This window comes from Copadichromis virginalis, linkage group LG12 (assembly GCF_057382275.1).
Source record: "Copadichromis virginalis isolate Kocher_CV1m ecotype Utaka linkage group LG12, C_Virginalis_male_GT1.1, whole genome shotgun sequence".
Classification (NCBI taxonomy): Eukaryota; Metazoa; Chordata; class Actinopteri; order Cichliformes; family Cichlidae; genus Copadichromis; species Copadichromis virginalis.
In genome coordinates, this window is record NC_140629.1 from 30,171,051 (window position 1) to 30,188,477 (window position 17,427).

At 40.9% G+C, this 17,427-nt stretch overlaps 1 protein-coding gene across 2 annotated transcripts in view; it reads left to right on the forward strand.

Annotated features, from left to right (window-relative positions):
* LOC146697297 (rho guanine nucleotide exchange factor 28-like) overlaps positions 1–17,413 on the forward strand; it is a 44,811-nt gene extending 27,398 nt beyond the window's left edge. For both annotated transcript variants that reach the window (XM_085475969.1, XM_085475968.1), the window contains 23 exons: positions 551–674; positions 1,522–1,666; positions 1,927–1,982; positions 3,245–3,302; positions 3,827–3,965; positions 4,582–4,712; positions 4,801–4,941; positions 5,308–5,558; positions 5,633–5,758; positions 5,857–5,974; positions 6,308–6,562; positions 6,653–6,729; positions 6,843–7,021; positions 7,120–7,217; positions 7,349–7,546; positions 7,832–7,963; positions 8,116–8,249; positions 8,341–8,388; positions 9,494–9,598; positions 12,692–12,856; positions 13,497–13,748; positions 13,936–14,314; positions 16,333–17,413. In XM_085475969.1, coding sequence (XP_085332095.1) covers positions 551–674; positions 1,522–1,666; positions 1,927–1,982; positions 3,245–3,302; positions 3,827–3,965; positions 4,582–4,712; positions 4,801–4,941; positions 5,308–5,558; positions 5,633–5,758; positions 5,857–5,974; positions 6,308–6,562; positions 6,653–6,729; positions 6,843–7,021; positions 7,120–7,217; positions 7,349–7,546; positions 7,832–7,963; positions 8,116–8,249; positions 8,341–8,388; positions 9,494–9,598; positions 12,692–12,856; positions 13,497–13,748; positions 13,936–14,314; positions 16,333–16,523 — 3,502 coding nt within the window. In that variant the 3' untranslated portion in view covers positions 16,524–17,413. The remainder of the gene's footprint in view (positions 1–550; positions 675–1,521; positions 1,667–1,926; positions 1,983–3,244; positions 3,303–3,826; positions 3,966–4,581; positions 4,713–4,800; positions 4,942–5,307; positions 5,559–5,632; positions 5,759–5,856; positions 5,975–6,307; positions 6,563–6,652; positions 6,730–6,842; positions 7,022–7,119; positions 7,218–7,348; positions 7,547–7,831; positions 7,964–8,115; positions 8,250–8,340; positions 8,389–9,493; positions 9,599–12,691; positions 12,857–13,496; positions 13,749–13,935; positions 14,315–16,332) is intronic.
* Positions 17,414–17,427: the final 14 nt, after the last annotated feature.

Consider the following 17,427-nt stretch of genomic DNA (forward strand, 5'->3'; position numbering starts at 1 on the left):
GTGTGGCTTAAGTCATTTTAACCCCGCTGTGCGACCGTTCCCAAGCTCATCCATTAACCATGTAGGTTTTTTCCCAGCTGCATCTGATGATGTAGGAATCTGCAGAAGCAGATTATATTAACACTTCTTATGACGGGTGGCTGCTGTAGGTTTGATGTGATAATGCATGGTTGTTTGTTTTTACGTTCTGTCATTGTTGCCTTTCACCTAGAATGCCCAATGTAACTAGCATAACTCGCTGAAAATAGATGACACGTATTAATTGCATTTTGGCAAGGTCATACTATAAATAGCATGCACTAGAGTCCATAGTGACTTCCAAGCATGCCGAGCATGTTGTGAAGAGTAATAATCCGTAGACTAGGGGTCCTGGAAGACTGTCTGGACATTCTTTCATTCCGGCATGATACCAGTGTACCTTATTATGCTCTCTTTAGTCTATTAAACTACTAAAATTATGATGTCTTTTTGTTAGTGTGTGCATGTTGGATGGTAGTACTGCAGTGAGGAGTTGTAATGACCTCTGACTAAAGCATTTACACTAAAACAGGATCGAGGATGAGGACTGGGATAAATACATAATCCCATCTAAGGTCGAGTCAGAGAAGTACAAAGTCAGCCGGACCTTCAGCTTCCTCAAGAGCAGGATGTCGAGCACTCGCAGCAAGACTAAGGTGAGACAGTGCAGTGGACTTTCTAATTCATGCTGGCTGTGATTTCAGATCTACTCAAATGTCATTAAAAATGCCTACAGTTAAAGGTTACGATTAAAAAAAACACACACACACACACACACACACGGCTTAAAGGCTTCTAAAAGCAGTGCAGTAAAAGTTTACCACATCTCAGACATGCCAGGTCGGAATTCTTGTGCTGGGGGGGCCATTGTCTGAGCACAAGTCTTTATTTGGTGAAGCAGAAAATTCTCTCTCTCTTCAGGTCTTAGCAACAAGACACAGTGAAAATATTCTCTTACATAACATGTAGACCCCCGCTCCACACACACACAGCATGGGGAACCAAAACACATTCTGTGCTGCACTCCTAATCTTGTGAACATATGTGCGTGTCTTTAAGGATGTGCATGTTTTTAACGACAGTGTTTCCCTATATTTACGGAAACACAATGCACATGAAGACTCAGAAAACAAACACATTTTCTAGACCTCCTTGCAAAGTTTCAAAAGATAATAAACATTCTTCTATCGCAGCATACACTGAGGACACCCCCCTCCCCTCCATCCCAGTGCCCCCTAATGATAAAGCACCATAACAGCAGCAGTCCCAATGGACCTTAACAAAGTAAACAAAAAGGCTCACTCAGAGGCCCCTTTATCTCAACTAACTTCACTTTAACAGGTGTTTTTCAGCAAGAAGATGGCCGCTTTAAGCCTCTTTTTTGCCTGCTGCAATGAGTCATATTATTTCTACTCTCCTGCTTTGCATGTTATTATGGCATTATCTGCAATAACTGTCAGCTGAATGAGCACATTTAAAAAATATCTATCATTTGCCTCTCAGGTGAAGGGTAAAGAGGTGAAGGAGGGAAAGGAGAAGTCAGTCACTCCTAATTGTCATCAGTTTGTTCCTGTGTCTCCATCTGGTCCTGCTCTTTGTGTGGCCTGTGATAAGTCTGTTTCTGGGAAGGAGCTGTTGCAGTGCTCCAGTAAGTATTACACTGTCAGTGCTGATGTTGTTTTATGTCCTGTGGTGGCTGAACTGTTTTGGATTTGTTTAAATCTCTTTGCACGTGCTGCTGTGATGTTTTGTTCAGTATAAGACATGAAGTCATTTTTTTTTCTTTCATAAAGTAAACATTTCTAGTGACAAACAACAGTTTGTCTGCCATCTGGATACTGGATTCACATATGTTGTAATAACTCAGTTCATGGAATTAACTGACATTTTATATGTGCTTGTCTGCAGACTGTTTACTGAATGTTCATAAGAACTGTCGGGAGTCTGTTGCAGCCTGTGCAAAGGTAATCATTAACACAATGCACCTCGTTTGCGCTCAGAGCAAATAAGCAAGATTATTGATTTAAAAATAGTTTTACAAAAGAAAAAAGTCAAGCCAGAGAGCTTCACAAATGTAAAAAAAAGAAAAAGAAACAGCTGCTGGTGACAGACTGCTTCATGTTTGATGTGCTGTTTTAACATAGTTAACAATGTTGTTATTTTATATTTGGCAGAATATAAAGTCCTACCTCTTTCTTTTTTTTTTTTTTTTAAATGTCGCATGTTTTCATTTGTCAGCTGACTTCTTGGGGACAAAGTCTTTGTCCGTTTCTGTATGGCTTACACAGTCAGCCAGGGATGAGGTCAGTTTTACAAAAATAGGTCAGGCACTTTCAGTTAGCACTAGTCAGCCTGTATAAATAGATGAGAACGAAAAGGTTTGTTATGTTATAGATGGTGTTATGGAAACTGTAGGCTCTGACATTACTAAAGCTTGACCTACACTCTGGATTGTAAGTACAGCTTTTCTTCTGCTGCAGATGTTAACTTGTAAACTATCCATCACTGTAGTGATCCTTTATTACCTGAACAGACCACAATGCTGTAGAAAGAGATTTTATGCCCTATGCATTAAACAACACATTCATTTACTTTTACATCTAGCAAACACGTTTGGTATGTAAAACACGTGTTTATACTGGTTGTTTTGCGTTCATTATTTACATCTGTGTTCAATGTCAGCTAGCAGAATGGTGTCAAACCACTGCCCACATGTGCACACAAACACTCCTAAAAACATTGTTGTGTAGCACTATTTGGACCCAAAATCCACAGATTGCATTTAAGTACATGCTAGCTAAACCAGAAATCTGTCACTCAGTCTGTTACTGTGTTGTAGCTAGTTATCTAGTTTTAATCATTCCCTTTGTGTTTTCCTGTGTCTCTTATCACCCCTGTTTTTGTTGTCTAAAGAGGGCAAAATGCAAGAAAAGAAGGAAAACAAAGAAAAAGTAGTCAGTTACTTTAGTAAAGACGAGCAGAGTGAAAGTGGGTACTTTTTTCCACAGGAAGAGTAAATTCCTGGACATGGTGACAAAGGAACTCCGGGAATGTGTTGATATCACAAATTAGTCATGCATAAGTACAATATCTCCCAGCATGTTTCTCTTTAACTGATTCCAGTTTTGACTAAATTTGTTGTGATTACAACCACATCCTCCTGTTATTCAAAGCAAAAACACTCAGATTTACAACTTTTGGTGGCGATATGATTATATCTTTCCAGAAACTGCAAGACAGGAATGCATTGCTGATGAAGAACAAGGCCTTTTCTCTCCCGCAGAGTGAGTGCCCCCACTGCTCCTCCCTTTGTCTTTGATTCATTTAGTTTTCACCTGTCCTCCCTTGTCCTGTAGTAGATAAGTAAGCCATTGCTCTTCACCCCTCGTCATTCCTCTTCTGTTGTTTTTCTTTCCTGTTTAAAAAAAAGAAAAAGTTAAATTTTAATCTACCTCAGTGGGGGATCTGGTCTGGATTGTGTTTACGTGTGCATGAGAACACGGGTTGAGTGCTCTATTTGCACTAACATAATCATTTTATTTCTTCAGTTTAAGCTTTCTGTCTTCTTTGAGTGCTTGGTATTAGACAGAGGTGTCAACATCTGCAATGTATTGTCACAACTGTAATCAAACTGCAGTTAAACAGTGAAAGATTATAACAGTTTAATGATCCTGTAAATTTTATAGCAGTGACTACATAGATATAAACAAAACATCTGAATACTAAACAAACACGCAATATTTATTTTTAGAGTGGGAAAGCTTCCAGTGTATGACGTATTTCTCCTCCTTTTGATCTTCCTTTTTAGACCCTGTCAAAGAAAACCCACCATCCTCCATTTTCTCTTCTTCTTCCTGCCCGTCCTCTTCGCTTCCAACAATGAACAGAGAAAAAAGAGAAACAGTCGCACCGCTTACTAAAAGCCTCTCTATCTCTGCAGACAGCAGGTAGGCTGGTTATGATCTGGGAAAAGAAAAATATTACCACCGGTATGAAAAAAGCATTAAGAATGAATGAACTGCATTCATTTTGTCTTTTAATTCAATTTGTTTACTTTTAAATGTGACCTATTATGCTTATTTCCAGCTCCATGTTTTTACTCTCATATTCTTTTAGAGATGTTTTCCATGATTTATAGGTTCGTCCATAGTTCATCCACTGTATGAAACAAGCCATCGTAGCTTCCCCTCCCTTTAAGCCAGTTTTCTTCTGATTGGCTGGCCCTGACAAACAGGTCTGAACAACAGGTTGATGGGGTTTCTGTACTCCCAGTCAGAGCTGTCTATCTGAGATGACCACATTGGGGATACTCCCTCATGTTGATGTCACACAGATCCAGGAGTAGAAAAAACATTTGGAAATTAAAAAAAATGTATTCTTCTGTGCCCTACGACAGCTGGGATAGGCTCCAGTGCCCCCCGCGACCCTGAAAAGGATAAACGGAAGCGGATGGATGGACACAATTGAGACTTCCAAAAAGCAGACTCTATTTTAGTATGCCTAAAAATAAATGAAACCTAGATTTCCACACAGGCTCTTCTGACCTGGCTCTCTTTCCCTCAGACGGCTGAGCGACTCAGCAGGTGCGGACTCTGAGTGTGCTGCTCCAACTTGCACTATTAGCTCACTGTCTGATGACGGGACACCAGTCACAACGACTCCCCCAGCCATCGACCTGCCAATCACCACACAAGGTGAGGAAGAACAGAGAGGCTTGGTACATGCATCAGTTGTAATAGTGATCCAGAAATAAGACGCTATTCATCACTTTCATTCATGTAGATACTGTTGATGCTCCTTTACTGGGCGACCTGTCCGCTGACCTGCTGGGACTTGAAGCAGAGTCATGGAGTCTTGCAGTCACTGCCGAATTTTGTAGGCAACACGACAGACACACAATCAAACGCCAGGATGTTATTTATGGTGAGAAAATCCAGCCGGCCTGGAATTAACAATAAATTAACAATACTGTTTTAATATTTTATATAAAAGCACTGTATACTGTACAACCAGGATCTGTAATCATATAGCTGATTATGTTGGATTCTGTGGGCTGAGTGAAAAGCTAACTTTTTTTGCAGTTTCCAAAGAAATGTGTTTCATTATTACTTGTACCACCAGTGTTGTCAACCTTTGTGTGTTAACATATCAAAATCCTGTGAAGCGCAGATGGTTTATTTTCAGCCTGTGAGAAACCTTTGCCAAACTAAACATTGCATCTACAGTTTGAAACATAAACCCTGCCAGATATTTCAGTATCCCTTACCCAGTTTGGCTGTTCTCTTTCAGAGCTGATGCAGACCGAGCTGCACCATATCCAGACCCTAACGGTCATGTCGGAGGTGTTCAGGAGAGGCATGCTGGAGGAGCTGCAGCTGGATTGGGACTGTGTGGCCCGGATTTTCCCCTGTTTGGATCCCCTGCTGGTCTTCCACAGGAACCTCTTCAGAGCTCTGCAGGAACGCAGACAGGCTGAAACCCAAACAGAGAACTCCCAAAATTACATCATCCACAGGATTGGAGATATACTGCTTCAGCAGGTTAGTTGATATTTAGTTATGTAAAATAAATATACTCAGATGGACGTCTGTGCTCAGCATCTAGTCTCTCTCAGTTCTCAGATGAAAATGCTGAGAAGATGAAAAACTTGTATGGAGAGTTCTGCAGTCACCACATCGAAGCTGTCAACGTCTTCAAAGAGCTACAGCAACAGAACAAGAAACTTCAAAACTTTGTCAGGGTAAGCCCCTGAATCCAGATCCACTGTTTTTTTTTTTTTTCAATTAGTTATATTACAGTTAAATATTTTGAGCAGCTAAAATTCTTTGTCTCTCACAGCAACAGAGCAATAACTCGCTGGTCAGACGAAGAGAGGTCCCAGAATTTATCCTGCTTGTAACTCAGCGCATCACCAAGTACCCAGTGCTGCTGGAGAGGATATTACATTATACCAAGGGTGGGTCTACTCTACTGTGACTTGTGCAAAACTGCAGATATGCAAATGTTAAGTCTGTTGCATATTTGTTGAAAGGAGAAGAACAAATGAAAAGCAAGAGGAAGTTTTAGTGATTGCATAACAAAATGTTGGCCTAAAAGTTTAGCATTTTAAACCACTTCTTAAAAAATTATTGATTTAAAGACCTAAAACGGAAATCTTTTTTAATACATTTTAATGCTGCTTATTTGTCTGTTATCAGTTAAGAGATCGTAACAAAAAGCTGCATTATTGAAAAGCTGTTTTCCAAATTGGATTATTCATATGACCTCTGGCTATTGTTTCTGTTCGTAGAGGGAAGTATAGAACACTCTGACCTGTCAACTGCCCTGGCTCAGATCCGTGATGTTGTTGCAGCAGTGGACCTGACTGTAAATAAATATGAGAAGTTTCAGGAGCTTCAGGAAGTGCTGGCCCGGCTGGAGAACAAAAGCTTTGCCAAGCTTAAGAATGGCAAGGTGTTTCGCAAACAGGACCTGCACAGCAAACATAGGGATCTGCAGCACAAAGGGCTGGTCTACTGGAAAACAGCCACAGGACGTCTGAAAGGTGGATATGAAATCATATCAGGATCTATGATGTGTTGTTTATTTAGGTTTTAGACAATCAAACTATTTGTGTCCACACTTCTCTTTTCAGATACGTTGGCTCTTTTGCTCACTGACATTCTAGTTTTCCTGCAAGAGAAAGATCAGCGCTTCATATTTGCTGCTGTGGTAAATATCAACCCCTCCCCCTGAAAAAAAAGAAATCTTTTAAATCAAAGAAACTAGATTAAACTGTCTGTCCATGTGTCTCTGTCTATTAACCAATCTGGTTCAACCTACAGGACCAGAAGCCTCCAGTAATCCCTCTACAAAAGCTCATCGTCAGAGAAGTTGCCAATGAAGAGAGAGGGATGTTTCTCATCTCTGCATCCTCAGCGGGGCCAGAGATGTATGAAGTTCATACCACCAGCAGAGAGGAGAGGAATGCATGGATGAGACACATTCGACAAGCTGTAGAGAGGTACATGTAAGCACAAGTCAAACCTAGGGTGTTTGTGCAGCTTAGACGCCATGTGTAGGTCCGGTTAATGTGTGTTAACGATTGTCACAAATTACTAGCTGCCCTGAGGAAGAGGAGGAAGATGAGCGAAGTGCTGAGACCGAGGAAGCCAGGCAAGCTGCAGAAATGAGAATTCAGAAGATCACCAAGTTCCAAGGTAAAAAAGGAAAGTGTGTTTGAGACCAGAAGATTACTTTAGAGTTTATTTGTTCATATCACAGAGAGTTTGTGCAGTTATGAAGCATAACAAGACCCATTCCTCGTAATCTTTTCGTTCATTTTGTGTAGAAACGCTGTTGGGTCAAGACCAACGAATCTGCAACAGCCTGGAGGAGAAGTTACAGCTTTATGCTGAGCTTACAGAATTAACCCTCCAGTCACCAGAACCTGTACCACATCGCCACCTGCTGGTAGAATCAGTACCATACACCGACAGTGAGACACCAAGACAGGCCTCTTCACTGCTCACAGCTGCACTCAGAGAAGGTATAAAAGGTCGAGTGTGGCAGCAATTTTTGATTTTGGAGGGGATTCTAAATAAAGAAATGTTCTTGGGAAATAATATTTTAATGTAGCAATATAAGTTTAGTTGATTTCTTATAACGAAAATATTCGTTTTAACAAGTATATTAATTAGTATTACAAACTTGAATAAATTAGCAAATTATAAAAAAGTCTATATAGTGCACGCTAATGTAGGAAACAACAAATAAATTGAAATAAAAGTGTTGCAAAACATTAAGTTTTGATCAAAATTTGCCTTTCCTCCAGCTGAAAACCTGATCACCATTCTCCAGGCTCGTGAGGGCATCGCTGTGCAGAGTCAGAGCTCTCCTGTCCGAGGCCCTGAGTGCTGCAGTTATAACAGCCACGGCAGCAGCATTCAGGAGTCTCCGTCTGAGCGTGAGTCACTGGCAGACACTGCAGCATTACATTTTCTGGGATATGTGTCACACTGCAGCTGATGTGTCAGTGTCTACTGTAATGTCTACTGTAATTTCTTGACCACATTGCATATATGCAAGCTGTCACATCTCCTTCCCTTGTCCCTACAGCGGATTATCTGAGCACGCTAAGCATGAGCTCCACCTCTCTTGGATCTGACAGTGAATTAGCCGGGATGGACAATTCGTTGTGGAGCTCCGCTGTTGAGCTGAGAAAAGGAGAGAACAAAGGGACACTGGTGAAGGTTCAACCTCTTTAGTCCCCCCATGAACAGTGTTTGTTGATGGATTAATATACATTACTGTTTCACTGTACTGACCCATTGTTTTCTGTAGGTGGCAGAGAGTGTCCAGAGCCTGACCCAACTTCTATACAGTCTACAGGTGAGAAGAACAAATATTTTACCTAACTGACTGAAAGACTATATGTTTTATGTGATATAAGAATAAAACAGTTCAGCTAAAATACTTGTTACATGTTAACTCAGTGAGAAATAAATCTCTTAGGAACTTTTACTGGTTTCTTTTGCTAAATAGTGAATTTGTAATCTGCCATAACTTACATTTTCAGACTCTAAAATAAAGAGGTATTTAAAAGGTTGTAGATAGATATAGATAAGGGATTTCAAAGACTGTGCATCTAATAAAGCCTTAATAGCCTTAATATAGTCCCGATCAAAAGTTTAACACCACTTGAAAAATTGCAGAAATTCATATTTTGCATGGTTGAATCTTAACAAGGTTCCAAGTTGAGCTTGAACGTGCAACAAGAAGAAATGAGAGTGAGACAAAACACTTTTTCGAGCATGCAATTGATTGAAAACGATGCTTAAACTGAAACAGGCTGTTTTACAGCTGATCAAAGTTTTAGGACCACATGACTTTTAAAGGCCAAATTCTGCCAGGTAGTCACACTGTCGTGACGTTTGTTTGCAAAGGCAAAAAAGATTCCCTTTTTGAATGTGGTTGGGTTATTGAACTGCAAAAGCGGGGTCCATTGCTACTGAGGTGGGACGGAGTAAGACAGTCATGTGGAATTTTTTAAATGAGGGTTATGGAAGAAAAAAGTCAAGTGGAAGACCCCCCAAAAATTTCACCAGCACTGAGCTGGAGGATCCAATTGGCTGTCCGTCAAGACACTGGACAATCCTTGAAATTAAGCCCATTCCTGGTGCCGACTCCAGCCCCATAACCGTGAGACGGCATCTGAGGTAGAGGCGTGGTCCTACCTCTGTAAAGCTGTAAAGCCTGTTTGAGTTTAAGCGTTCTTTTTAATAAATCGCATGCTCATAAAAATGCTTTGTCTCACACCCATCTCTTGTTTTTGCATGTTTAAGCGCTACTTGGAACCTTGTTAAGATCCAACCATGCAAATATGATTTTTTTGCCATTTTTTAAGTGGTCTTAAACTTTTCATCAGGACTGTATGATGATGCTTATGTTACATTTAGTAACTGGAGTGTGATTAGTTGTCTCCTTATGTTTGCAGGCAGCTGTGACCCTCCAGGACAGCTGCTATGAAGTCCACCAGCTCCTTCTTCAGGAGGGAGAAGGACCTCAGCTCCGAACCCTCGCCTCCCTTCAAAGCAGCCTGGTATCAGTCACATCATACCCACTGAAAGCATTTTCTCAATGTAAAACCTTACACGTTTTGAGGAAGCTGAGATTTTAGAGTTACAGTGGGGCAAAAAAGTATTTAGTCAGCCACCGATTGTGCAAGTTCCCCCACCTAAAATGATGACAGAGGTCAGTAATTTGCACTAGAGATGGCACGATACCACTTTTTTATGTCCGATACCGATACCGATATCATAAATTTGGATATCTGCCGATACCGATATGAATCCGATATAGTGTTTTTTAATCAACAAAACTGTTTTTTTAAATATCTTGCTGCATTTTGCAAGTCTGCAAGTTCATACTCAAGTTTAAAACAACAACTACACTAAAGCTATTCTGTTATACCTGTATACAAAAAAAATATTTCATAGTTCAGCAATACTGATCAATCTAATAAACTTAGACCTACACCATCCTCCCTATTCTGGTATTTTAAAGAGTACTTAGCGTAAATATTAAGCAACCTAACTAATAGGGTTCCAACTCCCAACAACAACAAAAATAAATAAATAAAAAATAGGGAACCACCCCTCACGCGCCACCTCATGATGCTTAATCGACGTAATCAACCTTAATTTGATGCAGTGTGAAAAAAAATGCACAGAAATCAATTATTTTTCAAGAAATATTAAATAGATTCAACATCTTTCTTCAACAAAATTGCAGACTGCACAGATGGTACCTTCCCAAAGTAAAAAGTACTATAGCTTACTAGGGTATATATATTAGACTTAATAGTCACTATATACAGTAATTGACTTCTATTCATTTTACATCAAATTAAAACTTTGGGTGTCAGATAATTATTTATTAAAAGCTCGACATTTTAAATGAGAATAAGAAAGAAAAGTATGTCTTTGTGCCCCCTTTTCCCTGTTAATGCCCTATCGGCCCCCCTGGCTAAACTTTGCTAGATCCGCCCCTGCACAGTTACCAGCCGTCAGCTACATAGAAAGTAATATTAAATAAATTCTAACAACAGCTTATCAAGCTTAAACGTGCTGCTGTTGTTCAGCCGCTGGTTTCCTCTTTCTGGTGCAAAGTGGGGCAAAAACAAACAAGAGAGACGGACTGCCACAGAAAAGCCGATCAGCTGATCATTAGCAGTTTCACGATTGAAGTAGCAGCCGGAGAGCGAGAGGCAGTCGCTCGTTAAGCTTAACGTGGGAATGCTTTACAAACATTCAGAGATGGACTTACACACTTGCTTTACTTCTCTCGGGGATAACTTTGTCGGAGATGAAATGCCAGGTTGCTAGCGAAGCTCCACATGCTATCCAGACCACCGACAGGTCCCGCATGCCACAGCCGCTCTATCACGTGATGCATACTGCTCCGACGTGCTAACGTCGTTCTGAGGCGAGTTACGGCGTGTTGCAAGTTTTGTGAGGTGCTTTCGTGATATTTAATGGATCGGATTACATTTTTTATTTTTCTCCGATATCCGATCCAGTAATTTAGGTCAGTATCGGACCGATACCGATACGTGATATCGGATCGGTCCATCTCTAATTTGCACCAGAGGTACACTTCAACTGTGAGAGACAGAATGTGGAAAAAAAATCCATGAATCCACATGGTAGGATTTGTAAAGAATTTATTCGTAAATCAGGGTGGAAAATAAGTATTTGGTCAATAACAAAAATACAACTCAATACTTTGTAACATAACCTTTGTTGGCAATAACAGAGGTCAAACGTTTACTATAGGTCTTTACCAGGTTTGCACACACAGTAGCTGGTATTTTGGCCCATTCCTCCATGCAGATCTTCTTGAGAGCAGTGATGTTTTGGGGCTGTCGCCGAGCAACACGGACTTTCAACTCCCGCCACAGATTTTCTATGGGGTTGAGGTCTGGAGACTGGCTAGGCCACTCCAGGACTTTCAAATGCTTCTTACGGAGCCACTCCTTTGTTGCCCGGGCGGTGTGTTTCGGATCATTGTCATGTTGCAAGACCCAGCCTCGTTTCATCTTCAAAGTTCTCACTGATGGAAGGAGGTTTTGGCTCAAAATCTCACGATACATGGCCCCATTCATTCTGTCCTTAACACGGATCAGTCGTCCTGTCCCCTTGGCAGAAAAACAGCCCCATAGCATGATGTTTCCACCCCCATGCTTCACAGTAGGTATGGTGTTCTTGGGATGCAACTCAGTATTCGTCTTCCTCCAAACACGACGAGTTGAGTTTATACCAAAAAGTTCTACTTTGGTTTCATCTGACCACATGACATTCTCCCAATCCTCTGCTGTATCATCCATGTGCTCTCTGGCAAACTTCAGACGGGCCTGGACATGCACTGGCTTCAGCAGCGGAACACGTCTGGCACTGCGGGATTTGATTCCCTGCCGTTGTAGTGTGTTACTGATGGTGACCTTTGTTACTTTGGTCCCAGCTCTCTGCAGGTCATTCACCAGGTCCCCCCGTGTGGTTCTGGGATCTTTGCTCACCGTTCTCATGATCATTTTGACCCCACGGGATGAGATCTTGCGTGGAGCCCCAGATCGAGGGAGATTATCAGTGGTCTTGTATGTCTCCCATTTTCTGATGATTGCTCCCACAGTTGATTTTTTTCACACCAAGCTGCTTGCCTATTGTAGATTCACTCTTCCCAGTCTGGTGCAGGTCTACAATACTTTTCCTGGTGTCCTTCGAAAGCTCTTTGGTCTTGGCCATGGCGGAGTTTGGAGTCTGACTGTTTGAGGCTGTGGACAGGTGTCTTTTATACAGATTATGAGTTCAAACAGGTGCCATTCATACAGGTAACGAGTGGGGGACAGAAAAGCTTCTTACAGAAGACGTTACAGGTCTGTGAGAGCCAGAGATTTTCCTTGTTTGAGGTGACCAAATACTTATTTTCCACCCTAATTTACGAATAAATTCTTTAAAAATCCTACCATGTGGATTCATGGAATTTTTTTTCACATTCTGTCTCTCACAGTTGAAGTGTACCTCTGGTGCAAATTACTGACCTCTGTCATCATTTTAAGTGGGGGAACTTGCACAATCGGTGGCTGACTAAATACTTTTTTGCCCCACTGTATGTCAACACATATATTGTTGTCCAGGAGCAGGAGAAGCAGAGGAGTATTGAGAAGAAAAAAGAGGAAGTGGAAAAGAAGGGTTTAGAGAGGAAGAAAGAAGAGGTGGATGAGGTGCAGAAACTCCAGGTGAAGCTGAAACAAGAGCAACAACGTTGGGACAAAGAATGTCTGGCCAGAGAGAAACAACAGGTTAGCTTCATGCTCGTGTTCTTTAAAAGTGATTTTATGTTTCTCAGTCACTTGTCTTTCTGGTCTCTCTGTCTTTGTTTCATAATAGTTTGGTCTGGCACAAAAAAGCTCGGTTTAGTTATGAGTCTACGCCAATGGAAAAACGCCCATTTCTTTGATCTTTACCAGGTTATAAATAGATCACATTTAATTAAAGCAAACAAAAGCAAACTGCAGTGCTAGATGAGACACTAGACTCTTGATAAATAAAATACATTTTACATTTTCTATAATTACTTCAAATTTCAGTAACAAAAACCGGAAACATGTCATATACGATCAAAATGTGTGACCTGTGAATTTCTTTTTCAAGATAAGATATTTTTAAACATGTGTTGTAACCTCATTTTCATAGCTGCATGTGCATCTGCCATTTTCTATTATCTTATTCAATTTCCTGTGCTGCTGTTGCCATGGTTATATTTTACTAAGTGCTAATATGGAACAGGTCAAAAAGGCTGTTACCTGCTTTCAAAACCTCAACTTAAAACCCAAGTTGTGGTTAAAGTGCTTAAGTTTCAAATATAGTATTAATCTTTAGACCTAAGCAATGTATGAAGTCTGTTACAACAGTAGAATAATAAGCCTTGCATGCTTACAGAGTGAACAGGAGACTTTGCTGGAGCAGCGGGAGCAGCAGTGTCTTCTGGAAGCTGAGCGGCTGCGCTGTGAGCGTGAGGAGCTGGAGGCCCAGCTGCTGGAGTACCAGCAAAATCTGGACAGACTGAGGGAGGGTCAGAGGAGTGTAGAGAGGGAGAAGGAGAAGATCGAAGCGCAACAGAGACTGCTCCAGAGCTGGAGACATAGCCGCCAGAGCAGCCTGCCTGTTATGATTCCACTGGGTGAATACAAGGTAATTCAGGAAGCGGGAGATGATACAAGAAAGTGCATTAATGCAGGGGATAAAAGTACAGAAAGATTCAAGTAACAAAATAGATAAATACATAAATAAATGAAAACAAAACTAGGAACGATAGAAAAAATAAAGCCAAAAGAATTTGTCACCTCTCCTTCTATTTCATGTCATTTTGATGTCCTAGGGGTCTACCCACAGCCGCTCAGGGAGCCTGGATGGCAACTGTTCAGTGTACAAGAATGAGGCAGCTTTGCTCACCTCACTCCAACAGAACCACCTCCACCAGCCCACCAACAACAACCAGCACCAGCATCCTCTCTCCATGCCAAGAAAAAACCACGAAGACCCCCTGCACAGTTCCACCTATTCGACCAACCTCGGCCTCAGTGCCAGCCTCTACAACAGCCTCAACACCCTGCTGAGCCAGACACACAGCAAACAGCCGCTGGATGGCATGACATACCCGAGCTACGGTAACAGTCATGACTGTCCTCAGGCCCTGAATGACTCCATCCACCCCTTTGGCAGCAGGATCACTACACACTCACAGGAGACCAACACTTGTAAGACTACTTACTATATATAAAGCATGGTAGAAAGTGCATGCCTTTTTAAATGAGTATTGTACATATTGTGCTTTTTCCAGCCCTCATAAACAACATCTTTGTCTTGACAGTTGAAAGTGATTCTTTTGACTTCCTGCAGTGGGTGTCTGGACCCACACAGGAACGTGGACACACACTGAACCCTGATCTGTGGCACTGTATGTGTCTCATTTGACATTGCCTTGCTCTGTAGCTCTATTAAACCTCATGTTCCTGCGAGGTGCTGTGATATTATTAACCCATCCACTGCTGTGCATTTCTCTGCTTATTTCAATCAGAACTCTTGAATTCCTAAGTCTGTGTCTTTAGATACAGAGAAGCTCCGCTGCTGGATGATGCTGTGGCCTTATTAAAAAGCAGAGACCCCAAAACTAAATCTGAGCCCTGGCTAAATGAAACAACTCATGCCTGTCAGATGTGAATGCCAAAAAGCTGAAGGAAAGTGGGGGGAAAAGGACATGCCTAAAAGCTGCTTTTGACACAGTGAATTATAGTATTTTAAATATTGATTCTCACATTTCTCAAAGAACGTTTTGTGTTAGAACTTGATTTCAGATCTTCCTCTGCTCCTTTGTCTTGTGGGGTTCCGCAGGGCTCGATACTTTAGAAAGCAGAAAATTGCTTTCAATTGTTATGCAGATGATACTCAGATTTATGTGCCCCTAAAACAAAAGGATGTCTACTCCATACAACATGCGACCGTGGCTCAGGGGATTGGGAAGCTCATCTGTAACCCGAAGGTTGCTGGTTCGATCCCTCTGCTCTCTCTGTCCTGGTCGTTGTGTCCTCGGGCAAGACACTTTACCCTACCGCCTACTGGTGTTGGCCAGAAGGGCAGATGGCGCGATATGGCAGCCTCGCTTCTGTCATTCTGCCCCAGGGCAGCTGTGGCTACAACTGTAGCTGCCTCCACCAGTCTGGAGTGAATGAATAGTGGAATTGTAAAGCGCTTTGGGTGCCTAGAAAAGCGCTATATAAATGCAATCCATTATTGTCATACAAACAGCTAAGTACTTTGAGGAATCAAATGAGTAGATGGCGCTAAACTTCCTAAATTTTAACGAGAATAAGACAGAAGTTGTGTTTGGGCCTTGTATCACTGGTCGGCCTTTTCCTATCGACATAAGCCCGCTGGCACAGCCTGGGGTTTTAGGATGGACAATCAGATCAGTGCACTGGGATAATCCAGCTTCTTTTAGCTGAAACAGCTGGTTAAAATGAAAAACATTCTGTCAAAAGATCACTTTGAAACAGTAATCCATGGCTTCATTATGTTTGTGTCCTCTCTGTCCCCTCTTAAGCTGGTGCAAAATGCCCCAGCACGACTTTTAACTGAAACACGAAGAGAGAGCATATTACTCCTGCTTTATCCTCACTGCACTGGCTGCAGACCCATTTTAGAGTACATTTTAATATATATATATATTTTTTGTTGTTTTTAAGTGCTTAAATGGCCTTCCCCCAGCTGACCTCTCTGAGCTGCTGTACTTGCACTCCCCTTCCCGGTCACTCAGATCAGCTCACCAACTGCTCTTGGATGTCCGAGGACACGGCAGCTGCTCATGGGGGCAAGGCTTTTGTTGTAGCAGATCCCAACTTGTAGAGTTGGGAGCTGGAGTAGATGGGCCTCCTCAATCTGAATATTTAAATCTGCTCTTAGGTTCCCTGACTAACTTGTTTTGCCAAACAAAGCACCTCTTTTGTTGGGCATTTGACCCAGTTTGAGATTTTTATTTGATTTAATTTTGTTTAAATTTTTATTTTATTTTATTTTATTTCTACTGTTTTTACTGATGTGTCATGTTGATGTCCTTATTTTGTTTAGTAATTTTTATATACATATATATTTTTCCTTTTTTTTGTATTCTTTAAATTGTATAAATAATACAAAACCACTGACCAAAACTTTGGTGTTTCTAAAGGGCTTTATAAATAAAGTTGGCTTGACTTGACACTTTGTGTTGTTCTTCTTTCAGCAAACTTCAGACCAGTGGTGGACAAACAATCCCCGGATCTGTGGAGGTCAGAGGTCACAGGGCATAGACTTTATGAGGACGGCTTCTCTTCCTCTCACTCTCTTAACCCTCTCCTCCCCCCTCAGGCGTACCTCTCTCTCGAGGGGCAGAATAGGGATGAGGGAGTTGAGGAGAACATTGTTTACCTCTAAAGGTCCATGAGAGAAAAATAAACAATATAGGCCACCAGTTGTATACTGAACAAACAGTAATATGTCTGTTGCTTAAATGTGTGTGTGTGCATATATGTCCATGTAAATATGATGGATTTATGTTCATCTTTTAAAATCGGAGTACAGTATGTGCCTTTATCATTGTATGTTGTGAACTTTAACCATTCTCCTCCTGTGTGATCAAACCATTGTGCCTTTTCACAAACAAGCTCTTTGTAAATCAGCTTTTATATTTGTACTTCTCGTGTTTTCACTTCTACCACAAATCTTTTAAGTATCTGTGCACTTGGTTTGATGACAAAGGTACCTTTGTGCTACAAACCTTTTGACTTCAAATACAAGAAAGTCAGGACAGATTAAAATTGATGTAATTTACGTCTTGAGCACTTAAAATGAAATAAGAATATATGAGAAGCCAATCAACCCCTTTTTTAAACTATATATAGATTATTTCTCCAAGTGATCTTTAATGATATTTATAAGGGATTGTGGGCCTCTACGAGAAATAAAAATAGACCTATATTGTGTATAAATATGAAATACATGTATAGTTTTTCGGAGCGGCTACCTATGCACAATATGTTGAATTGTTTTCTCACTTAAGTGCCAAAAATATATTGCTGTCTGATGCTGTAGTGTCTGTGAAGAGAGGGTGTATTTTTTTTCCCCTGTTCCTTGAAATTTCAGATAATTTATTGCTTAAAAATTGCTTCATGCACTGTCAACGTTTATAAGATTTTGTTTGAAAATTTGACTTGTAATCTTCATAATCAGAACTGTGTTATCATATTGTGTGTGTGTATATATATATATGTAATATATATGTATATATATATATATATATATATAAAACTGTTGTGGCAAACATCTGTTTTTGGTGCAT